This window comes from Lampris incognitus, chromosome 9 (assembly GCF_029633865.1).
Source record: "Lampris incognitus isolate fLamInc1 chromosome 9, fLamInc1.hap2, whole genome shotgun sequence".
Lineage (NCBI taxonomy): Eukaryota > Metazoa > Chordata > Actinopteri > Lampriformes > Lampridae > Lampris > Lampris incognitus.
This window is the reverse complement of record NC_079219.1, coordinates 54,213,740-54,233,807: the sequence shown is the minus strand read 5'-3', so window position 1 is coordinate 54,233,807 and position 20,068 is coordinate 54,213,740. Positions and strand designations below refer to the sequence as shown.

General features: G+C 46.9%; 1 protein-coding gene across 1 annotated transcript in view; it reads left to right on the top strand.

The window, feature by feature from the left end:
• itga8 (integrin, alpha 8) overlaps nucleotides 1–20,068 on the top strand; it is a 103,491-nt gene that overhangs the window by 19,984 nt on the left and 63,439 nt on the right. The window contains 6 exon segments of the mRNA XM_056287023.1: nucleotides 1,521–1,625; nucleotides 3,631–3,756; nucleotides 9,601–9,662; nucleotides 10,193–10,238; nucleotides 12,910–13,035; nucleotides 13,225–13,269. Of these exon segments, the coding sequence (XP_056142998.1) occupies nucleotides 1,521–1,625; nucleotides 3,631–3,756; nucleotides 9,601–9,662; nucleotides 10,193–10,238; nucleotides 12,910–13,035; nucleotides 13,225–13,269 (510 nt within the window).

Genomic DNA, 20,068 nt, shown 5'->3' with positions numbered 1-20,068 from the left:
GTGTGTGTGTGTGTGTGTGTGTGTGTGTGTGTGTGCTGATGTGTCCAGAATGCGTGGGCACAGGTAAGGTACAAAGTCATCGGTGATTGATGACAATGGATATGGTGGATATTCTAAAGTTACAGAAGGCCTGTTAATACAGGCACAAACAGACTTGGACAGACAAAGAGTCACTTTATGCGCACACACACACACACACACACACACACACACACACACACACACACACACACACACACACACACACACACACACACACACACACACACACACGCACACACACACACGCAATCAAACTGACATATGAAATGATTTATGGATCATAAACAGGAGACTCAGATGTTAAGTACTGGTGCTAATATTCTGCACAACATGTTGCAGGTTGGGTGTGCGTGCTTGTGTGTCTGCGTGTGCACGTGTGTGCGTTTGCACACGGTTTAGGCATGAGTGACATTATGCAGGCGCCGTGTGCCGCGAGGCTGTGCTGGTGTGCGTTTTGTCAGGTTGGGGGCAGGGATGTGTGGTGGTCTCTGGTTGACAGAGGGACACCTGATAGATGGCACGGCCGTGACTGGAGCCGAGAGCAGCGGGCCTGCTGGGCCCAGTCCGCGCTGACCCGCCGATTCACTGCCAGCGACCGCGGGGGACAGAACGTCTCCGCTGACCAGAAGAATTATTTTGGGATAAAACACAAAAACCAGATGGTGTTGTTTTCCTCTTTAACCGGACAGACAGTGTGCATGCTGTATGTGGGTGATGCAGAGGGGTTTTGGAGGGGTTAAAATACGTGTAACAATGAACTCAAAGGACATAAAACTTGGAGAGCAAATTAATTTTTTTCTGCAGAGCTCTCCCAGTGCAGAAATCACCAACAAATGGAGTTTATAGGACAAGTATCCCCCATTGTGTGTCAATCGACTTGTAGACATTGTCGTTGTATGTGTGTGTGTGTGTGTGTGTGTGTGTGTGCGTGTGCACGCTGGAGAAGGTGTTTTATGAGGTGAGACTGTGAAGCTCTAAATAGACCCAGCTGGCCTTTAATAACATTGGCAAAGATTTGCAAGAGAATAAATAGCACCCCCAAGGACTACACACATTTATACCGAATTTGACATCATGTTTTGTGGAAATGCTTGCGTGTGTGTGTGTGTGTGTGTGCGCGTGCGTGTTTGTCCAGATTCCTAAAGTGTGACTACACTTTATGAGAAGGTCTGAGTAACAGCAGCATCCTGACAAGTGATTTGGGTCGGAGGGGCAAATGGTGTTTTGATGTTTGGGATTACAGGCCCATTCAGAATTCTCACCTCTTCCGCCTCATGGGGGTGGGGGAGGTGGGGGTTAAATGCTTTCCATCCAGACAGCAGGCCCTCAGATGCCAAGATCCATAGTCCATATTAAGTATTAATGGCAGCATTATGAAATGTCATTCTCTGTCAAACTCTCTCTCTCTCTCTGTCTCCCCTTTCTTCTCATTGTGTCTTTTTCCTCTACCCCCCCCCCCCCACTCCCTCTTTCTCCAGATAACAGAATGATAAAAGTGAATGGTACCAGAGAGCCTTTGGAGTTTAAGTCCCACCAGTGGTTCGGAGCCTCTGTCAGAACTCACAAAGGCAAAGTGGTGGTGAGTGACCAGCCACATTTCATAGTGTGTATATTACATATATTGCATATAGTTTATATAGTGCATATAGAGTATACATAGTGTACATAGTGCATATTTTGCATGAAGTTTATATAGTGCTTATAGTGTTTATAGTGCAAATGTCTATAGTGCACATAGTGTATGTAGTTTATGTAGTAGTGCATAGTGTATATAATGTACATAATATATAGTGCATAGTACATGTAGTATATATAGAATATTTTGCATGTAGTTTATGCAGTGCACATAGTGTTGATAATCTTTAAAAGTAGTAAAAGTCTGTAAATAATCTTATCAGGTGACAGGCATGGGCACAAGTTCATGAATACTGGGATGGCATCCAGCGCTTACCTGTGCCCTCGTCCATAGGGTTAGTGGTAGTGTCAGGAAGGGCATCTGACGTAAGTGGCCCGGACCCGTCCCACACCTGACTTTCGTCTTTCTTTCATCCGGCCCACATACCACGTGGCATGATGGCACTTGGGCGGTCCGCTCCTGTTTGCCAGATCTGGGTCAGAACCAAGCCATAGCAATGCGCATGTGTCACATATTTGCCAAAGGTTGGCCCATATTTGTTTTGTGATAATTGGGCCATATTCACCATTTACCACACGGGCCACTTCAGGGTCACATCCAGATTACATGTTGCAGAGAGCACCGCGTCTTTGCCAAAAAGGCCCACATGTGATTTGGCATATTTGGGCCATACATGTGGGCCACTTCAGGCTCACATCCATTTTGTCAAGGCCAGAAGAAGGCCTTCAGTGCCGCATCATTGCCTGAAGTGGCCCACATCCGGGTGCTATCTGGAGAGAGTTTAAAATGCATTTTGTAAGGGGAAGATGCCCGGAGAGTGCCTTACCTGCCAACCAACCTCCTCGTTTAGTGCGAACAACTAGATAACACACAATGGAGATGGACAGATTAGTATTTGAAAAAGATAAATAGAAGTGAATGGAAATACAAATCAGATAAGTGAAAATATAAACATAAAAAAGCAGGTTTACACAGTTATATGAAGTGACAGAATCATGCTGTATGTACCACTGTAACTACTAATAAGACCCACTGACCTATCGACTAGGGCAGTGGTTCTCAACCTTTTTGGGTTCCTGGACCCCCTGCGTATTTTTGATCTACCCTGAGGACCCCTCCACCTGATCTTGGGGGGAGGGGGGTTGCAATTGATAGAAACAGTAGAAACTGCATTTTAAATTGCATTATAGCATTTATTCACTCTTTGGGGCAAAATAAGAGCTTTCAGTTGTAACTTAGATATAGTTAACAAAACAGAATTCTTATGCAGTAACTTTCAGGTATATGTAACAAAACAGAATATGTAATTCAGTAACTTTCAGGTATATGTAACAAAACAGAATATGTATTCAGTAACTTTCAGATATATGTAACAACAGAATTTTTTATGCAGTAACTTTTAACAATGCAAACGGGAGCGAGATCTCCTATTAAAATACAATAAATTACACTTGTGAAACAGATGTAACTAGAGAAAAAAAGTCCTGTTACCCTTTATAGTTTAGGTAGATGAAGGTCTCAGTCACATTTGAGTAAAATAAGCCTATTTCTATTAATGTCATAGGATCTTTTTTTTAAAGATATTTTATTTTCACGGACCCCTTGCAATTACACCACGGACCACTAGGGGTCCGCGGACCCCGGTTGAGAACACTGGACTAGGGGTCTGACCCTTTAGTCGAGCGAGCGGTTAGTGATATCGCCTTGTGTGCAGAACACTCCGTATCGAATCCTGCACCGGGCAAGAAAATAACCGGTTACAACCAGTTTAAACAAGGGGTTTAAAATGTTGAAATTGAAAAGAGTTGTTATCCTTGGCGTTTAATCCCATCTCAGTCCCTTTTCACCTTGTGTTAAATCAGTTATATTCGCTTCTCCTCTGCTGTGGAATGTCCTCCGGGTCAGCGTGACACGAAGCATTCAGTGAACCGGGCTTCTCGTGTTCCCCGCAGGCATGTGCGCGCCGCTGTACCACTGGCGGACGGTGAAGCTGAGCGGGGAGAAGGACCCGGTGGGGACCTGTTACGTCGCCGTCCAGAACTTCAGCGCCTACGCAGAATATTCTCCCTGCCGGACCAGTGAGTCAACCCGCATATTTCTGTCTCCCCCCTCCCCCGTTTATACCGGCCTCTTTTTATACTGACTTTCTACATTCTTCTCTGTCTCTCCTGTCCTTATCTAAACCCCACCGAACCCCCCCCCCGGCTCATGTGAGAACGCGGAACCGGGCTCGAAAATCCGTTAAAAAAACCCGCGTCGGTACCGGAGAGGCGTTTATTTAAGGCGAAACTACGCGACGAAATAACGGCAAGACGCGGAGGCGACGCGAGCGAGGGAGACCCCCGCCCGACGCAAAATGGAGGGCGGTTGCCTTCACGGGGGTGCGTTAAAGTCCTTTAACGTACACTTTGGAGTGGCTTGTTCTGTTTATGCCACGGTGCTTTACCGAAGAATTGGAATAAAAAGCGGTCACTCGTTTATTTAATTTATTTATTTTGTTGACCGAGAATTAAAAGGTTATGACGCAAAAGGTCGCTGCTAAGCTAACCCCGAAGGTCCGCCGCGCTTGCTGCCGGGTTAGCCTGTTGCTATGGTTACGGCGCACGACTCGAGGAACGCGGTCAAATTTGAGCTGATTTGCGTGTGTCGTTATACGGCTTTCACGCACACCCAGCCGGCTAGTCGGAGACCGCTGTTCTCTATGGCCGTGGTATAAAGAAAGTATCACGACGATCGATGTGAACAAAAGCCGTCTTACTAAAGTACTGTAACGTGCATGGATAAGCAGACACGCTGACCGCTGGCTGGCGGGTCTGACCCTTTGGTCGAGCGGTTAGCGATGCCCCCTGTCATGCGGGCGATACGGGTTCGCGTCCCGGCCGCGGCAGTTCCTGTGGTTGCGTTGTCCCCCCGAATTCGCTACAGTACTTTCACAGTGCTGAGTGAACCAAATCACACCCGCGACTTCGCAGAAAGCTGAATCAGTTCACCTGGACACGTTTGTTGAGAGAGCTGTTTTGTCGCTCATGTAAGTGACCTCCTCGGTCTCAACTGACTGCAGGTGTGCCCCACCCTTCTAAACAGTACAGTGGCATAACGGCCGAAAACAACCATCAGTTTCGTATGCAAATTGCTTCGAGCGTTAACTAGAATTTCAATGGCCATGTGTACTATTCACAGAGGATTGGGGAATGGTTGCAGTCACACCGTTGTAAGATGGCGACAGATGTACTCTTAGCCCCCCTCAGTTTAAGGATGGTCATTCCCTCTTCACATAGTAGATGGCCTCTTTGACTCTCCGTTCAAGCCAGCGTCCCTCCCTATCAAGGATGTGCACATCCTCATATTTGAAAGCATGGCCCCTGGCCTGTAGATGGGTGTAGACTGCGGAGTCCTGGCCTGACGTGTTAGCTCTCCTGTGTTGTGCCATCCTCTTGGCCAGCGTCTGTTTAGTTTCCCCAATGTACAAGTTACAGCAATCCTCCTGGCACTTAACAGCGTACACTATATTGCTCTTGTTGGTGCCAGGGGACCCGATCCTTGGGGTGGACCAGTTTTTGGCACAACATGTTTTGAAGTTTTGAAACAACTGAGATGCGGATGTTTAGAAAATATACGTCTCAACTGTTCCAACACTCCCGCCACATACGGCATCACCACTGCTTTATGCTTAGACAGTTGTTGTCCTTCTCCAGTCTTCGATTGGCTAATGCACTGTTTGGCCGTCTTCCTGGCTTTGACAAGCACCCAGCTAGGATAACCACACTTAACCAGGGCCCGTTTAATGTGGGATTTCTCTTCTTCCCTGCCTGCTGTGTCGGTGGGGACGTTGTCAGCTCGGTGGTACAGCGTCCTGATGACTCCTAGTTTGTGCTCCAGTAGATGATGAGAGTCAAACCTTAAGTACTGATCAGTATGTGTTGGTTTACGGTAAACATCAACAATCAAATGTCCCCCATCACCAATTGCAATTTCTCAGTCTAAGAAGGCTAACCTCTCATTTTTCACATCTCCCCTGGTGAACTTGATGTGGTTGTCCACAGAGTTAATGTGGCCGGTGAAACGTGGTACGTCCTGAGATTTAATTTTAATCCAGGTGTCGTCCACAAATCTGAACCAATGGCTAGGTGGTGTCCCTGGATAGGACATCAGAGTCCTCTTTTCCACTTCCTCCATATACAAGTTGGCCACTGTAGGTGAAACTGGGGAACCCATAGCACACCCATGCCTCTGCCTATAGTACTGCCCCCTGTATGTGAAGTACATGGACTGAAGACACAGCTTCTGGAGCAGACACACTTGGTCAGTGTTAAGGGTGGTCCTATTGCTAAGGGTGGGGTTGTTTTTTAATTTCATATGGACCACCTCCACTGCTTCATCAACAGGAACGCACGTAAAGAGAGACATAACATCACAAGAGACCATTGTTTCATCCTCCTCCATAATGATGTCCCTCACCTTATCCACAAAATCCATAGTGTTCTGAATGTGATGTTCATTACTGCCTACCAACGGGTTAAGAATAGAAACTTAGTGATTTTATAGGTCACTGAGTTAATTATGCAAACAATAGGCCATAATGGCACATCCTGTTTATGTGTCTTAGGTAACCCATACAAACTAGGTGTAGCTTCCCTTGGGTATAATCTATGGTACAAAATTCTGTCAATAGCATTGTCCTGTTCTAACAGCTTCAGACATTATATCACCTTTTTCTTGTAACCACTGCCTGGATCTCGTTTCAGGGGCTTGTAGTATTTATATCGCTAAGTGGCATCATAACTTTCTCATGATACTCTGTCTGGTTTAATACAACAGTGCATCTGCCTTTGTCTGCTGGACGGATGATGATGTTATTGTCCTTACTGGGAGTCGTGAGAGCATTCCTCTCATCTCTGCTCGTATTGGATGGCGGCGGCTTCACATTGCTGAGGCAGGCTGAAACTTCCTCAGTTGCTCCGCAGTGCTGTTTTTACAGATCGCTGATTCTGTGGCTGTCATCAGTTCGACTATCAGGGTTTCCCTCGGCGTGACTGCAGACTTCAGCCCCTTAGCAAGGATGTCTTTCTCCGCCTGGGTGAGTTGTCTGTCGGATAGATTCTTCACCCACTTGTCCACGTCGTCGGCATGTGTCTGGCGTCCGTCTCTCTGTCTGCCATCGAGGGCGCCGTCCGTTGTCTGCTGATGTCTCGGGTGTGCAGCAAGTAGGTCATATGAAGTAGTAAATAAGTAGGTATATGAAGTAGTAAGTAAGTAGGCATATGAAGCCGATCGTTGGTTTCGGTCGTTATGCCACAGTATTGTTTATAAGGGTGGGGATACCTGCAGTCAGTTGAGACTGAAGGTGTCACTTAGACATCTTACTTACCCCTTCGAGAATCCCCATCTTAATGTGGTAGAGGGGTTTGGGTGCCCCAGTGATCCTGGTAGCTGTGTTGTCGGGGGGACAATAGATTCTGGTAGGGTCTCCCAAGGTAAATTGGTTCCAGGGGAGGGGCCAGACTAAGAGTGATTCCCAAGAAACCCAATGAAAGTACACCAGCAGAGCTACCACACCTCGCCTGGAAAAGGGAACCCCGGGCCCCCTCCTGGAGCCAGACCTTGGGAAGGGAGCTCGCCGGCGAGCATCTGGTGGCTGGGCCTTGGTCCATGGGGCTTGGTTGGGCCCAAAAAAACAACATGGAGCCACCACCCCATGGAGCCACCACAAGCGGGGATGAGCATTGGGTTAGGATGCAATGCCAGGCCTGGTGGCAAGCAAAGGCGGGGACCGGGGCATGCCGACTTCTGGCATCGGTCCTTGGGACACGGGATGTCACTTAGATAAGTGATGAAATATTTCTCTCAATAAACGTGTCCAGATGAACTGATTCAGCTTTCTGGGATTTCCTTACCTGGATTATTGAGCACGCATAAAGACACATGCACAACCTGTACCCGGCAGATGAAGGATGCGATTTATGTTTAAACCAGTAATAGTAACAGCATATTCAAAAGTGTCTGGGAAATGGCCGACCTAGAAATAAGAGAGGATCGTACAATACTCAAGAGTCAGCTGTGGGGGAGGAACAGTTATAAGGAAAACTCAAGGATGCTGCAATAATACGTGAATAAATAAATGAGTTGATGAATAAAAGAATCATAAGAGATCCTGAAGTTTACGACATAAAGATATCCTACACGAGCAGGGAACCAGACTGTCATGTCATGTGTGAATAAACGCTACCTGTAAATCTAGCTAACTGAAGCTGTATGTGTGAATGGGGGGGAAACCACCGCCGCTGCATTCAGACAATGGTACAGGATGTATATTAGAAAGCAGCTTCCTTCCATTTTACTCTCTCTCCCTCTCTCTCTCTCTCTTTGTCATTTCACATCAATCTAAGGGGTTTAAGACATTTAACATGGGTTGCCAACTCGAGTAAAAATAGATTTAGAGCAACGACTGTATAAGAAAGAGAGCGAGGACCACAACGGAAATCGGTCCAGGTCTTGTCCATCTTGGTGTCTTCCCGTCTCAGTTTGTCTCTTTCGTTATCTCTTCCTCTCCATCTTCCTTCTTTTTGTGTCTCCCCATCTCTGTCCTTTAACCGTCGGTATTATTGGATTTATCTCCCCTGCCTTATCAATCTTCTCTGTTCCTCCCATCCTTCGCCTTTCCACCGATCACCAGCCAGACCCTTTTCTTCTCTCCCACCCACTCCTCCTCCCGTGACCCCCCCCCCTCCCCTCCCAACCCCCCTGTACAGTGATATGAGCCCCTATGAACAGGGTCTGATATGGAGCCTATCAGGTGGCACATCGTAAACAGGGGGTTCAAACGCCCCCCCTTATCGCACACGCCATCATCCACTCCTAATAAACATCCCTCACACGCACACGCACATGGGAGGCACGCCTCACATGTGTGTGCACGCACGCAGACATGGACACTTGAGTACACATGCGCACACACACACGCACACACACACACATTGTCTCATGCCACACATGCAAGCAGATTCGGAGCATACAAAAGACCTACACCCCCTCAACTAATTATGTTAAAGTTATTTAAAGAGGTCTTTATGTTGTTTATGTCCACGCTGACTAATCAGCCCTGCAGAAACACTGCGTGGTGAAGTCAACTGGTCTCATGGGGGAAATGGTCTTCAGCACAAATTGCTAGAAATGTTTACAGTATGTAAGTGTGTAAGTGAGTGAGTCTGTGTGTGTGTGTGTGTGTGTGTTTGCGCGTTCTCAAACAGGGCTTAAAAGCGGAGGAAGTATTTCTTTGAGGGGGTTTTCCTTCTCCGGTAACTTGTACTTTATGTTCCTAATGTAAATTTATAACCACTGAGACTGAATACTATAGTGTAGACACAGCACTGTGTGTGTACGTGTGTGTGCGCTTATGTGTGTGTGTGTGTGTGTGTGTGTGTGTGTGTGTGTGTGTGTGTGTGTGTGTACGTGCATGAGAGTGCGCAGTTACGAGTCATTTAGCTTCACCCCAGGGGTGCCTCCGAAACAGAAATTATGTGTACAGAATTACACACTCACACACACACACACACACACACACACACAAACACGCACGCACAAAAACGCATGAACGGCCTCTTTTAAACAAACACACTTAAGATTTTCTTTTATGTGCTAAACACGCTTTAAATCATTCTTGCCTTCGTGCAGTCGAGCAGTCTGCCCTGCTGGTGGAAAAGGGAGCCGTTCATGATTCATCTGACCGTGCTGATGATGCTCGCTGCAGTTTTTCTAAACGTTCTCCAGAAGTTTTCTGCAATATTTTTCTGGATGTGTGACCTTTATGACGCCGGTTCAATGTCGGAGTCGGGGCTTTGCTCCTTAAGGCATCCTGCAATGCAATGGATTTGATGTTGCTTGCATGACTTTTTCCAGTGTTATTAACTCTGTGTGTGTATCAGATGACCCGGACCCCGAGGGACAGGGCTTCTGCCAGGCCGGCTTCAGTGTGGATTTCACCAAGGTAACCGCCATTACGCCACAACCGCACATCATCCTCTCGACGTTCCCACGAAAAAAACAAATGGCGTCCGTCTCCCACCCCACCCCACCCCCGTGTACAGTCACATGCGTAGTGTGAGGCTCTTTCTTTAAACACTGGGATCCTGTCTAGAGATTTATATACCATGAAAGATAAGGGTACGTTTGTCATCGCTGCTGCCTCCGCTTTCAGCCCCCTTGTGTGACCCGCTCTCCCTCCAAACACAATACAGAGACCCCAAAAAGCACGCACACATACAGACACATTCTTGACTGCGTAGTCAAGGTGAACTTTGACCTGTGTCTCATGGTCCGTCTTTACCCTCCTGTACAGGAAGCTGTCATTCTTAACAGGATGTCTGCGTAAAAGACAGCAGAAATCAGCTGCATGTGCATGTCTGTTATGCCCCCTTGCCCTGTCACACATACAGGCACAAACACACACAAAGACATATAAGAAGATTAATGTCTTATGTCTCATGACTAACCCCGAACCATTCTTATATCTACCAGGCAGGAAGGCTGGTGGTAGGAGGACCTGGAAGCTTTTACTGGCAAGGTATGTCGGACTGGTGTGTGTGTGTGTGAGTGTGTGTGTGTGTGTGTGTGTGAGAGAGAGATAGAGAGGGGTCTGTTTGGTCACTCTTGTGACATTTTTCTCGATGGAAAGATCTTCAAATGAGACAATGCACGGGGAATGGAGATGAATTTAGCAGTAAGCACATCCACCCGCATCAAGACATGCATGTGTGAGTCACACACACACAGTTCCACAATTCCTCTTTGATATATCTGCGAGATGTTCAGTCTGTCTGGCTGACTTTGTTGGTCTGTTTCCATCTGTCTGTCTGTGACTGTCTGCCTTTACTGTAACAGTGTAACAGGAAGTGGGCGATAGGGCGTTGTAGTGACCTGATGGGAAGGTAATGGAGTGTGGAGGAAACACACCCCCGCCCCACGATAAGGCTGCGATGAGGGAAAGAGCTTTGAGGTGGAAGAGAAAGAGAGAGAGAGAGAGAGAGAGAGAGAGAGAGAGAGAGAGAGAGAGAGAGAGAGAGAGAGAGAGAGAGAGAGAGAGAGAGAGAGAGAGAGAGAGAGAGAGAGAGAGAGAGAGAGAGAGAGAGAGAGAGCAAGAGAGAGCGAGACACACACAGAGAGACAGGGGGAGTAAGAGACAGAGAGAGACAGAGGGAGAGAGACAGATAGAGAACGACAGAGAGAGACAGAGACAGAGAGAGAGGCCTGTATAAGGGCAGAAAAGGGGTTCATGAGGTAAGGCAGAGAGAATAAAAGATGGGCGGAGAAGGAGAGCAGAGGGAGGACGGAGGGATGTAGGACTGTCATGGAGATGACAATAACATGTGGCAGATTAGAGGAAGACAGAAAAGCACAGAGGGGGACATTAGAGGGGAAAACATGAGATGCAGAGCAACGGAAAGAAAGAATGAGGGGAGATGCAGTCAGAAAGAAAAGAAAAACGTGTTTGCAGTTTGATTAAGCAGCGGAGGAGGAAGTGGTGCTGAGGTCGGCGAGCCTGCAGGATATCAGAGGGATGAGGTGCCTCCATACGTGTGGACACAGCTAGACTTTGTCAGAGCTGTTGAAAGGAAGACCTACTCCCCCATCTCTGGGTTTGTGTGTGTGTGTGTGTGTGTGTGTGTGTGTGTGTGTGTGTGTGTGTCTGCGTGCATGTGGAGTTGAATTGTGCCTCACCGTATCCTCCCCTCTCCCTCCTTGCTTGTTCTCATTTGAAGGTAACCTAGTACTGCAGCTGTTTGTAAGAGAGAGAGTGAGAGAGAGAGAGGGAGTTAATTGGGTGCACAGTCATTCTCTCTTGCCCTCGCCCTCATTTTAACCTCTATTCTGTCGCCCCCCGCGGCACCTCATTTGTTTAAAACGGATCGCAAGAGCTCATGTCAATTTGGTAGAGGTCAGAAAGCGGGAAAGAAAGACAGGTGGGAAGATGTAAGATGGTATGAAAAAGAGAGTGAGAGAGAGAGAGAGAGTGATAAATGAGAAAATAGCTCAGTGATGGGTATTTCACAACTTCCAAATACAGTGTTGATTTTTGGGGTATCGCTGCTTATTGTTGTGTATGGTTTCATAATGAATGTATGGGCATACTGCAAAACATTAAACTGACATTAAGATGGATGGATTGCTGTCTCTCTCTTGCTCGCTCGCTCTCTCTCTCTCTTGCTCTCTCTCGCTTGCTCACTCACTCTCTCTCCCGCTTTCCCTCTCTGTCTCTAGCTCCCTCTGTCTCTGTCTCGCTCACTCTTTCTCTCTCTCTCCCTTTCGCTCACTCTCTCCCACCCCCCCACCCCTCATCCTGGTAAGGCTGGCTGCCTCCGGTTAAAACACTTCCTCAGTGTTTATAAAAGCACTCAGCCCACACTTTATGGCCTCTAATATACAGCTGTTAGCCTCAGCCTTTGGACTGACTCATTATAGGAAACCTTTCATATGCATAAACTCAGCATCAGTGGGTTCGAGGGAGACCCTGCAGCCACGGCTCGTGTGTCGGGAACGAGATTTCTTTTTTGTTTAAACACGGTGCATCATAAATCAGATAGACCTGTTGTAATGAGATGACTCTAGAGATACGATAACCTGAAATGAAAACAGAGTGAGTGATGAGAGAGAGAGAGAGAGAGAGAGCGAGAGCGAGAGAGAATTGAAGAGTAGTTGGGAGGAAGAGGTTACAAGGGCAGATTTCTCTCCCTGTCTGTAAACACATGCACGCACGCATTAAGAAGGATTGATGGCAGGTTAAGGGCGGCCATAGATAAAGTCGCCTGTGTGTTTGACCCTCTTGTTCAACAGCGGGATGTGTGTTTGTGTGTGTGCCTCACTCAGGAAAGCATGCAAATTTTTCCATTTTATGTATGTATGTATTTATTTATTTATTTTCCCAGAAGCGGTGCACCATGTTTCCTGCTAATGGCAGGTTTTAGCTTTCCTCTGGGAAGATCTTTTGTAGATGCTGTTCGCACAGTGGCTGTTTGGTGCAGCAGTGGGAGCAGAACAGGGACGATGGAGTCTTCCAATAGGCCTCCATAGTGGAGGACAGTGTAGTGCAGGCTGCTCTGCTGTTCGTCCTGGCTTTAAGTATGCAGTCAGGATTGCACTCGCTGTCCATCGACAGATGCGACTCTCTCTCACCCTGGCTGTTTGTTTTTCTTTATCGGTGTGTGTGTGTGTGTGTATGTGTGTATGTGTGTGTGTAGGTCAGGTAATGACAGCAGGAGTAGCTGAGATATTGAACGGTTACTCTCTGAAGGCGGTGCTGAGAAAAATCCCTGGGGAGAAACAAACCAGGGCTGCAGAGGACACACACGATGACAGCTACCTGGGTAACGTGTGCACGCACACACACACACAAACCACACACACACACACACACACACACACACACACTATTAAACTTACACACAGATTGACCTATCACATACAATACTAAAACGGCAACAAAAATACAAAAAACATTACAACCATTGTTAATTTCCCCCATATGTAGTGTTGTGTGGTTGATTCCTCTCCAGGTTATTCTGTGGCAGTGGGCGAGTTTACAGGAGACTCAGAACAAGGTGAGAAAACCAACAATTTGTTACCTAGCAAACCACATCCAACAGCTGGAATACACTTCACTAATCATGCAACACAAAGCAGCAGCATCGCCTGGCCGGTCCCGCCCCCCGCGTCAGACTTATCTATCGCCACCTCATGTTAGCTGGTCAACGAGGATGAATGACCAGTCCCAGTCCATCAAACTTCATTCATATTGCACATTTCATACATCAGGTCGGACCAAGGGTAGTGAAACAAAAGGAGCGTGATCAGTTGGACAAATAGACGTTAGAGCAGAATTTAGAAGAAGAGAGAATCAGAATGGCAGAGAGAGAGAGAGATTAAGAGAATAAACAACAGTTATCGATGTCACAAAGCCAAAAGGGAGAAAGTTGCTACGGGTCGAATAGAATAGAAATTTTACACGTAAGAACTGAAGCAATAGATGTTAAAGTTTAACTTACACTAGTGAAAATGATTCCTCTCACTGGTATTAATGCAAGAAAGCTATGAATTAATTTCCTTATACAATGAAGTCTATTTCGGAGGTAGCAACTAACCAGGAAGTAAGGGTTGTAGTTTATAGTTTATCACTGCCTGCCAGGGACATTGCTGGTGGGCAGTTTTCTGCACAATTTCAGCGTTGTTTCAGAGACACAGATAACTGCTCTGTAATATGGCTGCAAATGGAGTGTTTAACCCTATGGGGTGGCATGGTGGCCCAGTGCACTGATACCTCACAGTATGAAGGTGCTGGGTTCAAACCCCAGGACGTCCCAGGTCCATTCTCTGTGGAGTTGCATGTTCTCCCCGTGTCTGCGTGGGTTTCTGTCCAATGCTCCGGTTTCTTCCCACCATCAAAGACAGGGTTAATACTCCTGTCAGGGCCCTTGACCGAGGCATGGCAAAAGACCTGGAGTTCGTCCCTGGGTGCTGCACGCGACGGCCCACTGCCCCTAGTGTGTGTGTCTAGGATAGGGATCAGTAATAGTGTGTGTATGTGTGTGTGTGTGTGTGTGTGTGTGTGTGTGTGTGTGCACGTGCGTGTACAAATAAGGTCCTACAGGCCTACCTGATGTCATGTTAGGTCTCAGATCAGACACAGACAAGAGACAGGCTCTCTTGTCTGTGTGTCTGCTGGTTCAGGTTGGGGTCTCGGCTGGCAGGAGTGCTGTCAGGCTTCTGATAGAGTCAGATAGGGGAAGGCTGAGGGACAGAGTCAGTGTCTGGGTCCCGCCTTAGATCCAGTTATGAGAACGGTCTTAGTAAGTCTGGGTCGCAACCCCTCGAGGGACAGGACTTCAGGAACTGCTGATAACGGGATTTCCTCCCCTTCCATGCTGACTGATTAGAAGTGATTAGGGGCAGACTGTGTCTTTCAGACTAGACCAGGGGCCTCATTTATAAAACTGTGCACAGGATTCATGCCAAAAGGTTGCATATGGACGAAATACAATATTCTGATTTATAACACAGTGCACATGCACATCCTACACTGATTTCCCTTTATAACACATTAAACTCTAAATGTGGCACACCTGTGTGAGTGTCATGTCCCACCCTTATAACACCTGTAGTCTTTTATAGGTAGTCTCCTATAGATAGTGAAATCCACCTAATTAATATTCATTCATACTGACTGCAGGAAGACGATCATGCAAACGCCGACAGAAAGGCTAAAAAAAGACATTTCACACAATGTGAAATTGAAGTTCTTGTTGGGGAAGTTGAGACGAGAAAAAGGATGTTTAGTGGACACAGTATGGCAGCATGTGGCGGACGCTGCCGCCTCAGAGAGTAGGACCACCTCCGAAATAAAAAAAGAAGTGTTCTAACATGTGATAATAATGAACTTTATTTCTATAGCACCTTTCAAAACAGTCGCAAAGTGCTGTACAATAAAAACAAAACACATTTAAAACACAGATGAAACATAAACATTATAAAATGAAATACAATATATGAAACTGCACTCGTATCTGCCCGACTGAGGCATTGAAAACAGCGTCAGTGTAGATGTAATTTGTCCTACTGTTCACCTTATTATTTATGAGAATACATTTCATAACATGCAAGTACTGTGATAATTACAGAACATATTTGAGGGGTTCTTTGGCAAAAACAGATATCTCCGTTTGTATTTATCATCCTAAATCATGGTTATTGTGTGCGCTCCAGGGAGTATCAGTCAAACAGCTATGTTTATTCGTTGTAAGAATGGCTTTCATCCGTTTTTGTGAATAAACTCTTCATACATGACATGTGAGAGGTAAGATTTTGATTTGTTTCACACCGTTTCTCACGTTTCCTCCTTCTGCCATCGGCATCACAGTTTCTCATTTCTCCAGTTTATGTGCGTAAGCACATAACTCAGAGTTGCATCTCTGCTCTTCGCAGATGATGTGGGGGTTGTTTTTTTTTTTTTTTTGGGGGGGGGGGTTTCATCAAAACACGACCTCCGGCATGCACTGGGGCAGTTTGCAGCTGAGTGTGAAGTGGTCGGGATGAGAGTCAGCACCTCCAAGTCAGAGGCCACTGTTCTCTACCGGAAGATGGTGGATTGCTCCCTCCGGGTTGGGGATGAGTTGTTGCCTCAAGTGAAGGGAGCTCAAGTATCTCGGGGTCTTGTTCATGAGTGAGGGTAGGATGGAGCGGGGGATTGACAGGCAGATTGGTGCGGCATCAGCAGTAATGCAGACGTTGTACCGGACCATTGTGGTGAAGAGGGAGCTAAACAGAAGGCAAAGCTCTCAATTTACCAGTCAATCTTCGTTCCAACCCTCACCTATGGTCATGAGCTTTGGGTAGTGACCGAAAGGGTGAGATCTGTTATGGGGGAAAAAAGAAATTTTGTCTTTGTAAGGTCTCTGGTGAGAATTGAAATAACAGACAAGTGAGGCAGAGTCGTCTTTCTGAATTTAATTCTTGCAAGAAGGAGCAACGTCGTAACAGAGTGCCATGCCGTTTTTCAGAGAAGCTCCAAGAGGGATAGTCTCGCAGCCATGTTTATACACAGAAAACAGGAAGGGGAGAAAGGGAAACGGAATATTTTCTGGTTACACCTTAGGTAGAGAGCCAGTCCAGATCAGTTCTTCGTTTGCGTTGGATATAGGTCATGGCCCAAAGTGGTTTCTAATAGCAGAAATTCAACAGGACAAACAGATGGTCTGTAATAGCAGAAGTTCAGCAAAACTGCAAGTCTAAAATTTGCCATTACAGATCGCACATACAAGTGGCTGAAATGAGTTTCCTGCATAGGGTGTCTGGGCTCAGCGGTAGAGATAGGGTGAGGAGCTCGGACATCCGGAGGGAGCTCAGAGTAGAACCACTGCTCCTGAAAGGAGTCAGTTGAGGTGGTTTGGGCATCTGATTAGGATGCCTCCTGGGCGCCTTCCTTTGGAGATTTTCTGGGTATGTCCAACTGGGAGGAGACCCCAGGGTAGACCCAGAACTTGCTCGAGGGACTACATGTCCAATCTGGCCTGGGAACACCTTGGGGTGCCCCAGGGAGGAGCAGGAGGGCGTTGCTGAGGAGAGGGACGTCTGGAGTGCCCTACTTAGCTTGCTGCCACCACGACCCAACCCCGGAGAAGCGACTGATGATGAATGAATGAAAAGTAAAGAAAAAAAAATGTACGGCTTGTTAAGAGATAGTTGTGAGATGTTGATATTCATCGTTAAATAATAAAATTGATTCATAAGTTTAAGCACAAGAGTGAGACAGAATCAGTTTGTCCTATCATCATAATGCTAACCTATTCAACACATTTAAATAATCTGTAGCCTTGGGCTAGTGTCCAAATCCACTTTTGCATGTTAAACAGTGCATAATCTGGGCCCAAAGTAAGGCCCAAAGTGCAAACTGGTTGTACTTAGTCACTTAATTAATCATTGGTGTGTTCTGGGTGTAACATGAATTAAACCAATCAGAGTGTCATCTCCCATTCCCTTTAAAAGCCAGGTGCATTTGCACCTTGGCGTATTGCTATTTAAATGGCGGATTCGGCAAGTTGTAGAAAAGAATGGCTTTCTGCCGAGGAAACGGATCTACTCGTGCACGAAGCAGATCCATCCACGGGTGCAGCGGCAATCCACCTGTGGAACGCACAATGGTTAATGCACTTCCTTTGTGCCATAAATCGAGCCTTAATTTTCCCGCGAGCTCGTAGCCAGTGGCAGACAGAATTGCATCGTGAAAGCGAGGCTTATAGGAAACCAGTGGTGTCATTATTCTATAGCCATTACACCGTGCAATCATCACTTACTTCATAATGATAAGTTAAAGCCAAAAGTTGTCTACTGCTGCTTTAAGCTGTATAAAGTGAAGCTATCCTACTTTTATCTATTCAACCAAGGCCGGTATTGAGAAGTCGCTATGTTGCGTCACGCTTATGAAATCAATGTACTCGGTGTGACCACAGTGTTAGCTTCAACTTTCAGCCCCGGTGGTTGTCACTCACATAAAACACCATGTAACCAGTAACCGCTAATGGGAATTTGGCAAGCACCGTCAGTGGTATGGGGTGGCACGATGGTTTTCCTCCATTCCCTCAAACCATTGCCAGAGCCTCAGTTCAATCCCAGCTCGTCTTTGTGGAGTTTGGTTAGTCTGCCCTTGTTTCAGTGGGTTTCCCCTGTATGTGTGTGTGTGTGTGGGGGGGGGGGGGGGGGTACAAGCAGCTTAGTCAAAATGGAGATGAAAATTTTCAAAGGTGAGAATGTGTTCTGTGTTGGACGGGCAAGCCGTTGAGAGGATCCTCTGTCCTTGTGTCTAGTGCCTGCTGGGGAGAGGCTCTAGTCCCCCATCCTGTTGAATTTTATAACAAGTTCCGATTACCCTTTTGTAGCATCTACATATATTGGATTTGAATGGCTTTTATTTATGCCCGGTTGGTGTTCAGTCCCCCCCCCCCCCCCCCGATGGACTGGAGGGTGTTTGATGGAATCAAACAACACCCACCAGCACATCATGTGTGTCGGAGATTGGTGGAGTGAGAGCCTAAGAGGTTGCACATGGCTGTTGTTGTGTTGTGCTGTGGTACTGAGCTTGTTGTGGTCTTGTTCTCTGAACCCTCTTGAAGCTGGAAATTGGTTGTAACTGGGATTGGGAAGAGGATATAAACTGGGAAGCACTGGCTTTACAGCCTCGTGGTCTAGTCTATTGGTAAGGGGTGGAAAATTGTGTGTGTGGGGGGGGGGGGATGGTTTCTTCTCTCTCTGGGTGGGTCCTTTAGATCATCCCCACATGTCTACAGCACAACATACATCAATCAGTACTGACACACACACACATTGTGTCATACATTTTCACGTGCATAAACACGCTATCATGCATATATGCAAAGGCACAGACATGCAGATGCACTCTCACATACACAAACATACACACGCTCTAGCTCAACTGAACACACTCCCCGCTTGTGGAAACACACACACACACACACACACACACACACAAACACAGTCATAAAAACTGATACAAAAACATATGCAGTCATAACCTCACATTAACACACATGTAAACATGCAGACAAACACACTCTTATTCACGTAGGCACAGAGACACATAAGTCACATTTCCATCCAAAGGACCCGGAAGTTTTGGTCCCACTTGTAGTCCTACTTTTAGTCCCACTTTTAGTCCTACTTTTAGTCCCACTTGTAGTCCTATGTTTAGTCCCACTTGTAGTCCTACTTGTAGTCCTACTTTTCAAGGAACTAAAAGGTTCCTTCAGCCAATTGCCTGCGTTTCCGCCGTGGTCTAAGACCTGCAAAGATGAGGCATATTGTTCCGCTAATGTCTGAAAATGCGACGGCTTATTTACACATCATTTTTGCACACGACGATGTAACAATGATGATGGCATATAAAGTGACGGACAGGCGTCATTATTTGTGTGACACTGCAACAACAGTAAGCAAGGAGGAGATTCAAGTCGTGCCGCTGTTGCTCGTGATTTGCTGCTTTGCAAATGGGGTCATTGAGTCAACGCTGCAAAAGAGACGAGCAGTAGTAGCGTCTGTAACTCCATTTTGAGGTGTCCAAGCACAAGGAACGAAAAAAGGAAGTGGCTCATGGCTGCAGATTTCAAAAAATGGCGGTTGAAATAAAATAATGTGAGTACTCGACCAATCAGAAATGTTCTGCACTTGCCTCCGGCTTGGTCGGGCGTCCCTACAGACACAATTGGCCGTGTCTGCAGGTGGGAAGCCGGATGTGAGTATGTGTCCTGGTTGCCGCACTAGCGCCTCCTCTGGTCAGTCGGGGCGCCTGTTCAGGGGGGAGGGGGAATTGGGGGGAATAGCATGATCCTCCCACGCACTACGTCCCCCCGGTGAAACTCCTCACTGTCAGCCCTCCCCGGATCGGCAGAGGGGGTGGAGCAGCGACCGGGACGGCTCGGTAGAGTGGGGTAATTGGACAGGTACAATTGGGGAGGAAAAAAAAGGGGGGGGTGTTCTGTGCTGCAAGCTCCACCCGCAAAGTTCCTGTACTTTTGGAAAGTACTACCTCACAAGCAGGGACCTTTGAGAGGTAAAATAACGCCCCCGCACCTTAGTTTAGACCCTGCTCCCTGCGGGGGAAACACACCGAGGTCCTCAAAAATTCCCTAGTTCCTGAGGAAAGTTCCTGCAGTGGAAACGTGGCTATAAACACAACACACAAAGTCTCTCTCACACAGCAGCTCATCATCTAATAAGCGTGTGTGACTGAAGCAGTCATGTGCTGGGCTGGGATGTCGAGTTTGGGTCCTTCTGAGGGTAAACCGCTGTTTGTTCCCGTCTCGCTGTCTCTGTGTCATTCTGTCTGTCTGTCCC